Raw genomic sequence first — 9,032 nt, 5'->3', positions numbered from 1 at the left:
ATGGGACACTGAAATAAAGCTTAACTCATCTCATTTGAAAATTCACATTATGTGGAATAGTTGAACACAGGAAGCATTTGAGAAAACTTAATTCTATATAACAATGAGATTGTGGCATATTATTTTGCTCACTGCAGGGGTGCTAAATAATGTAATGTTACTATGGGTCATACCAGAGACAAAACATGCCATATAAGCAGGAAAACAAATTAACTACAATCAAAAAACAAAAAAATGCCCCACATGTATAAACTGAAACAAAATTATTCTATCCATTCTCTTCGGCTTATCAAATCCATGTCTGATTTGAAAGTAGTGTGCACTGCATGAACTGGTATTTAAGCTGTAATTTGAAAGACACACATGAAGCTTATTTAGGCTATACAGTCCTACTGCTGTCCAGGGTGTACTCTGATGCGGGGTTAACAACATTAACAAAAACAAGAAAATAAAAAATGCATATGCAAAATAGAAAAAAAGCCAAATCCTCATCATGTCACCAATCCTTAAGAAAACACATCATGCTCTTCCAAATCCTGGTGAATTCCGTATTGCAAAATCCATGTCTGATTTGAAAGTAGTGTACACTGCATGAACTGGTATACGAAGGATATTTTCACAAGTATTGGCCACTGGAAATCTGCAGTTAGTGACGAACTCAAGGCTTGGCTTTGGAGAAAAACCCAGGGCTGGTATGCTGTCACATCCAGTGCAGAAAACAAGAATATCTTCCAAAGAGACATCATTTTCAACTATAAGATAGAAAAATACAAAATCATAATGATATTCTGACTAAGACTACTGATGTACAGATACATTAAATTACCAAAAGATTAAATCAAAAGTGAAACATGTATATATTTTTAAAAGTAAGCTGTAATTTGAAAGACACACATGAAGCTTATTTAGGCTATACAGTGAAACCACAATGTCAAAAAAAGAAGTTAGTGGAGACCACAACATATTAAATGTACGTGGATGCAGCAATAGCCTATTATTTGTACTCAGTATACAGGATTGGTAATAATTTATTTATTTAGTTATCCTCCTATTTATCCTGTTATTTATTTATCCTGTTAATACACTGAAGTCAAACTGAAATCACATTTGGATACAATGTTCTTTGTAAACCCAGCACTTGCATCAGTACTATCTATCTACCTTTTTTGTTATGGCATCTATGTCTGTAATTTCATGATGCTGCTGCACAAAAGTGAGAATTTTGATTTATGGTCAAACAATGTGCCAAGTAGTAAACTCACATTCTGCCTCCTGAAGATAGTCTTGCCAGAAAGCCAGGGTCCGGCACTCATCTTGAAATGCATTACTCCCTCGTTCGGAGTGAATGATCTGGAATAGATTCTCCATATCAGTTGCTCTGAGAGCCATTCCAGCTTTCACGAAAAGGCACTTCATCTGAAGAGGGTATGTCTGTAGAGCATCTAGGACACCTAGAGACCTCAAGCCATCTCTGAACCTAGCCAAAATAAAACAAAATCAAATTGTATTTTATATTACTATTATTATATTTGTATTTGATTGGATTTGGAACCTGTATCATAACAAGAGGTTTTGAGGTTTTATCAAGAGACATTTCTGAACTAATTACATTTTACTTTCCTGTGGACTGCTGTATCAGAGGTGAAGAACATTTTTCCCCTTACAGGGCCAGACTGTCTTAGATACAGATAAAGAATGCCTATACATGGAACAACTGAGCTGAAATATGATACACAGGGACCTGTCATGAATTGGAGTAAAAGTGACAAATTGCTTTCAAATACATCTGGTCTCTTGTTCCATTGGCATACCTTTTCTGTCAGTCTACAATCAACCCAAATGCTACTCAATTTGAATCTATTTTTATTTACATATTTAAACACATGCCTACATCGGCACAGATACGTTTTATGTGAATTTTAATTTCATGAATGAAAGATATCTGTTTTGTTATGAACTGTACTAGCATGGAGCGCTACAGACCTGTACCACCCAAACAGGGTAATACCCGTTTCACAACACAGTGACTTTAGTTTGACAGGCTTAATTTTTTACCATTACAGTATGTGTTTAGACATACCTTTCAAAAGGTGCACGGGTCCGTTGAAGGACATACCAGTGAGCCAGATCCAAAGCAGTTTCTTGTTTGTTTTGAAGTGTTATGCAAACATTGTGACCAGCAAGACTGATCAAGCTGGCTGCCTGTGCAACTGCATCTTGCAGCTGTAGATCATTCTCGGCCTGTATGATCTAAAAACAATATGAGGAAATTATAAAATGAATTATTTGACTCTACTATTTAGTAGAACATACAAAACTAATAGCTTCAGTGTTTAATTAGTACATTAACCCTATGAAACCCCATAACCGATCAGGAGGCTGAGGTATAAGTTATTAAGCTGGAAAACAAGTGCAATCATTAAATTCTGAAAACTGAAACTTGGAGTTTCTTGGGCAGTAACCAACAGAACCATAACCTGCCACACACATTTTTAGTTCTTCCTTCTTGTAGCCATTAAAATGTTTGATCTTTTACTAGAAAGGTGCAGGACTCGGGCAAGAAAAATTAGGGAAGTGTTAGTAAAAATGTTGGACAAGCAAAAAAAGACCTACAATGAAATTGAAAGAACCAAAGGAAAATATGCTCACCGACTGCACTTGTGACCTTGTTTCCTCATCAGTAATATGATCAGTGCTGACTTTTACATTGTCTGGACCCTTTTGAAGACACTCATAGAAGAGTTCAGACAAGAAACATGGACTCTGTCCCCCGTGGGCAATTGACATTGCCATGATCTGGCCAGCATAGTAGTATCCATTATCTTTCATTGCTGTTAACAAATAAAATAAAACATCATCTCAAAAGCTTGCATCATTATTTTTGTTACTGTGGCATTTTTTATAGTACAAGTTACCAAATATTATTTCTGAAAAAAATATTGCCCATACAGTTGCACCCATAATAGTTTGGATAATAACAAAATCATCTTAATTTTGCTGTGCACCACCACCTTGGATTTTAATACCAAACAATCAAGATGATACTAAAGTGCAATTCCTTCGAGGTATTTTATTAAAAAATGGCACCAGCTGATTAGGAATTACAGTCAATTTTATACATTATCCACCATCTTTAAAGATGGTTGCTTTAGACAAGTGATTGAAAGCTAACACCATTTTATGTATTATTTTTAATACAAGGATTAAAATTCTTTACAATTCTTTACAGCCTTACAGTCAGATCAGGTAACTGAGCTGGCTTGTTATGCTTTGGGTTATTATCAATTTACACTGTCCAATCAATTTAGCATTTGCATTTGGCTGAATCTGAACAGATTGCCCTTTACACTTCACAAATCACCAGTGCTATCATTGACAACAGTAGTGGCTTGGTTCTATGGCAGCTACTCATGCCCGTGTCATAACACTGCTTCCACCATGTGTGACTTAAGCTATTCTTTTCTTTACTATGCTTTTCTCCTTCCATCATTTTGGTTAATCTTGGTGTCATCTGTCCATATCTTCATAGTAGTATAGCATAGTTCTTTTAGATGTCCTTCCAGTTATTTACTATTGCACCTTGTTGTAAAACATCTGTGTTTCCATTCATAAGTGCATCTCTTGATTGTTGAATTACACCATATCAGTCATTTGAATAATTACTTTTGAGAAATGAGAGAGCATGTATAAAAATGACCAGAATTTCTAAATATGTAGTACTGTTTCAAACCTTTCAACTAAAGCAGACAATCTTCCCTTCAGTCAATCTAGGTTTAATTTTTTAAAATCCTCTGTGGTGGTACAAAAATTCTGTCATTGCCAAAAAAATGTGTTTAGTTAACTGTATGAGATACTAAACTTGTACATGTAATCACAAACCAATTGATGTATAATGTATTGATGTAAAATAAATCAAATGGCAACAATTAATTAAATCATAAGTACCTTTAGAATTGCACGTAAGAACTTTAGCATTGGGTGGACCTTCAAAGATGCCAAGTTTGTCCTTGACTTCACAGAGGCAAAGTCGGAAGAACTCCCGAGTAGGTCCTCCATTGTCAACAGCACCCTCAGATATTCCATAGTCATCAGTAAACTTCACATCTATTTTTTTCTCTGGTGAAAAATTGGATCTGCCCATGGCTCTGGATGCTCCATCCCACACATTTCGCCTTATGATGTTGAAGCGTACAGTGCTGTCATTATTTACTCTAGTAACAATCTGCTCCAAGATTCTCTCTAAGCTCTGGACGTCACTGAAACATACACACACACAAAAAAAAAAAACAGTAAAGAAATATACTAGTCTCAATGGCAATAACCCACCAACAGAATAATGATGTACCATTCTTAAGACTGTAATTGATATTTAACAAAAAAGAGATACAAATCAAGAATGTTTGTGATAATGGAAAAAAGATTAAGTTTAAGTTAAACTAAGTTTACATTTTTATCTTGTCATAAATACACTAGTATTTATAAATAGTATAAATACACTATATAAATACAAGCAGAACAAGAAAAACAACAAGATCCAACACTGACAACCAACCTCCATTCAAAAAAGTAAAAATAAACCAAAACATATATCAAGTAAAATATAAGTAATCTGATAGCCTTGGTAATCTTCAAATGACAACAGAAATCACAGGTTGCAGTTCGTAGTTTGCTTATTCAAACTGATCCAAAACTAGACAGTAGATGACTCCTTTTCCGCAACAAACATAAAATAATGGTTAATATGTTGACCTTTCAACATGTAAAAGTTTGTGTTGTACTGACCTTTCACTTGCACTTGAGTCTAAAGACCTTGAAATGGCTTCTTGGAGGTCGGGGTCATCTGACAGGTATTCTTCCTCAAACAGGCCAAGATATGTACTGCAAAGCCAGAATGTTTTGTAAATTATTTAGTTAAATTACATATAAATGATGTTGACAGAATTACATTATCACAATACATAGATTGGCCTCAGCATTATTAAAGTTGTGTGGGATCATCTTGACAGAGAACAGAACAAAAAGCCTGGAAAACTATTCCTGAACCATGCTTAAAGAAATTCAATAAAAAGAAGACATCACCATCAAGAAAGCTTGGTTAAGAGAGTTCAAGCTATGTTGAAGACTAAAGTAGCTCATATCACATTTTGAATTTTAAGCTCATTAAAATTCTACAAGTTTTTTTCTACTCTAATATACTGCGCTTCCATGTCTGTTTGTAGACAGAATTTTGTAGACTTCAGTAAATCACTGCGCTTCTTTCCTATTTTTCCAGCAAAATACAAAGAAAGCAGGGGTGGGTCATGACTTTTGCACAATATAGCTCAAAAGATTAAAAGATACAAACATGTACAAAACACATACCTGTAGGATGTGCTGGATAAACTTGGCTGGGTAGGTCCATTGGACACACTGGAGGTGTTACTAGAGAAGACACGTGTGTCACCAGTAACACTGGCAGAAGAACCCACTGATAAGCCAGGTGTGTTGTAACTGACAAAGGCAGATGTTCCACTGGAGTAAGGCTCATCCTCATCAGTAGCAACGACAGCAGGATTGGTGGACATTGTGAGGGTGTCAGCAGAGATGGAAGATTCAACAGTACAAACATCTTGGGTAGCAACGCACCAGATGACCTCATCATCAACAGACATGGACTGTGCGTTAACAATGGGAATGGCTGAGGGAACTTCTTTAGAAATTTCAACTGTGAGAACACAAAGAACAGGAGTTTAACTTTTGAATAACATCTAATCACATTTATAGCTTTTGCTTTTCATGTATTTAGGGGTACATTTCTTCCTGCTCAAAATATTAAACTAAATTTAAATATGATTTTAACAAAGACTTGACACTTAGCTAAAGACACAATGCCTAAGATGACTAAGTAACAGACACTGAACCAACTTAATTTACAGTTTATTTGGAGCGACTTTTAGATAGGAATATTTACCGCATTTGTCAGAATTCAACGTTTCTGTGAAATCCTGCCTGCTTGTATGGCTACTCTCTCCATCAGAATATGTCTGTAAATTAAAACAGATAATACATTTCATTATACTGACAACAAAATGTCATAATAAATATTAGTAATATGTTTATGTATTATGTATTAAAACATAATACAAGTGACAATGTTTAAGGGAGTTTAAAATCCATCTTTGCCTTTTTCACTCTCATTTTATGAAAATACATACATTTGCTGAAATGATCAGGATTACTTACTGATTCATTGTCCTCACATAAGATGACCTTGTCAGGTCTGACATAAATTGACTTCTGATGAAACAGTTTTTTCACAAGGTCTCCATTCAAAGTCTGTTTGGAAGTGAGTGATGGCTCAACTAGTTTGGTGTGGCATGCCAGCAAAATCTGTAGCCTAGGGGAGGAAGAAAACATATTGTATATGAAATTTTTGTTATGGCTAACAGACTACAATACAATACAATACATTAAAAGGCTTAATTTTTGTTAACTCTAAAAGATATCAATCCAGTCATCTGATCGGTGCTCCCAGATCCTTTTTGGAAATACCCAAAGTTGACCTTTAATAGTATAATAATCTAAGTAACAAAAAATATTTTTTTTTTTATAAAAAAGGATCTAATGCTTACCTGCATCCTTCAACAACTGGCTGGAAGGCAGTCCTTATTGCCTGCATTACTTTGTCTGAGTCCCAGTCACAGCTAAACTCCAGTGCAGATTTTATATGTCCATTTTCAAAAAGCCAAGCTTTTTTGTTACGCCTTGGCACATGTGTAGTTAGATGGTCTGGCAAGAGAATCACTTCTTTGGTGAAAGACTGAGCCACAGAATGTGACCTGCTTAGTTGTGCTGGAAACCTAATGGAGGATAAAGGCAAATTAAACATTTCTGCATGTTATATTACACTTCTCTGATCAATGAAGTACATTTAATTAAAAAAATACACCATGCTGTACACATGTCTAATCTGCATTAATAAACACCCTCTAGCCCCATGGTAGCTAGGATAGGCTCTTGGAATCCTGAATTGGATAAGTGGAAGAGAATGGATGGATGAATGGATGGATAGATGATGGAAGATAGTGGGATGGATGGGTGGAGAAACTTAACAATCACATAAACAAATGTCTTCAATTCACGGAGTACTTTTTGTTGCTTTAAAAAAGGTTTCATTAAATTATATACTGCCAACAACTATGTATTGTAACAACTGATGTGCTTTGCTTTTACACAATGTTTGCAGATTAAGCTTACGGGACGTGAAATATTATAGAAATGTTTCCACAATTAAACAAATTAACTGTTGTGCACAGTTTAGTCTCCACGTCCACACGCTGTCAGTCTATCGCACAGTTTTTTTGTTTTGTTTTTTTGTGATATTTTTGTTTACTTAGCTTCGTCGAGCAATTGAAACCTACGGGCTATTACTAACCTTCCACTAGTAATTTCAGTGCATTTAGTTCTGTTCTTACCTCTTCTGCCTTGGGCCCTTTCGAGTAAAAGGTCTAAGATTGTAGATGGGACCTGTTGTGGGGCACTCCTGTGATGTGGAAGGCACGTTCTCCATAACGTTAGCTGGATAGCCAGGGGTTATCTGACCGGAGAGGTTCACTGCATTTGGTCTTCCACGATGAAAAAGTGAATAAATTTCTTCATCAGTAGTACGATGCGGTACACTAGTACAAATATTAGGTTGGCCAGAACATGCATTTGCCAAGGTGTTAATTAGCTCCTCATTACTTAGAATTTGAGCCACAAAATTCCGTGCGGACTGGCTCATAGTGCCATTCCTCGCAGGTACAAACAAGGAAAACACTAGATGGCGCAAGCGCCTCCGTGACGTCAAGCTTCATTCTATATATTCAGAAGATCATTCTATATATTCAAGTTTCATTCTATATATTCAGAAGATCATTCTATATATTCAAGTTTCATTTCATATATTCAGAAGATCATTCTATATATTCAAGCTTCATTTCATATATTCAGAAGATCATTCTATATATTCAAGTTTCATTCTATATATTCAAGTTTCATTCTATATATTCAAGTTTCATTCTATATATTCAGAAGATCATTCTATATATTCAAGTTTCATTCTATATATTCAAGTTTCATTCTATATATTCAGAAGATCGTTCTATATATTCAAGTTTCATTCTATATATTCAGAAGATCGTTCTATATATTCAAGTTTCATTCTATATATTCAAAAGATAATTCTATATATTCAAAAGATCATTCTATATATTCAAGTTTCATTCTATATATTCAAGTTTCATTCTATATATTCAGAAGATCGTTCTATATATTCAAGTTTCATTCTATATATTCAAGTTTCATTCTATATATTCAAAAGATAATTCTATATATTCAGAAGATCATTCTATATATTCAAGTTTCATTCTATATATTCAAGTTTCATTCTATATATTCAGAAGATCGTTCTATATATTCAAGTTTCATTCTATATATTCAAGTTTCATTCTATATATTCAAGTTTCATTTCATATATTCAGAAGATCATTCTATATATTCAAGTTTCATTCTATATATTCAGACTTTGGTTGGAATATATATAATATTTTCCTAAAGGGCATTCCATAATATATATATATATATATATATATATATATATATATATATATATATATATATATATATATATATATACATACATATACATATAGTATATACACTGGGTGAATGTGCAGTAGTAGCAGCAAGCAGGTGAATTCTGTACATTAATATGAATAGACATCTGACTATTTTACAGGATAGACAATATAAACATATTTAAAATTAAAGGAATTGAAATGTACATTGTGCCTGACTCAGTCAATTATAGATGATGTGAGAGGGCGGGTGTGTGTGTTTAGGGCACGGATGACTTGGGGATAGAAGCTCCTCTTGAGTCTCTCTGTCCTTGCCCGGAAGATGCGGAACCTTCTACCAGATTGCAGAAGTTGGAACAGTTTGTTGCCAGGATGGGACGGGTCCTTCAGTATCTGCGCTGCTCTAGTCCGGCATCTCCTGGTGTAGGTGTCCTG

At 34.7% G+C, this 9,032-nt stretch overlaps 1 protein-coding gene across 2 annotated transcripts; it reads right to left on the bottom strand.

The window, feature by feature from the left end:
* Nucleotides 1-519: 519 nt before the first annotated feature.
* Nucleotides 520-7,762, bottom strand: LOC146613816 (uncharacterized). Of its 2 annotated transcripts, none has more exons than XM_085378233.1 (11): nt 7,455-7,762; nt 6,612-6,839; nt 6,223-6,376; nt 5,951-6,023; nt 5,362-5,704; nt 4,783-4,878; nt 3,946-4,256; nt 2,650-2,831; nt 2,081-2,250; nt 1,263-1,477; nt 520-752 (listed from the first exon to the last, which is right to left on the bottom strand). In XM_085378233.1, the coding sequence occupies exons 1-11, from the start codon at nt 7,760-7,762 to the stop codon at nt 520-522; spliced, it is 2,313 nt and encodes a 770-aa protein (XP_085234359.1). The 2 variants fall into 2 exon arrangements, with proteins under 2 accessions (XP_085234359.1, XP_085234360.1); XM_085378234.1 differs by having other exon boundaries at nt 5,362-5,677.
* Nucleotides 7,763-9,032: the final 1,270 nt, after the last annotated feature.

The sequence above is a fragment of the Diplotaxodon limnothrissa genome, linkage group LG18, assembly GCF_057381915.1.
Source record: "Diplotaxodon limnothrissa isolate DT_005_m linkage group LG18, D_limnothrissa_male_GT1.1, whole genome shotgun sequence".
In the NCBI taxonomy this organism is placed as follows: Eukaryota; Metazoa; Chordata; class Actinopteri; order Cichliformes; family Cichlidae; genus Diplotaxodon; species Diplotaxodon limnothrissa.
The sequence above is the reverse complement of the archived record's forward strand: the minus strand, read 5'-3'. Positions and strand labels throughout refer to the sequence as shown.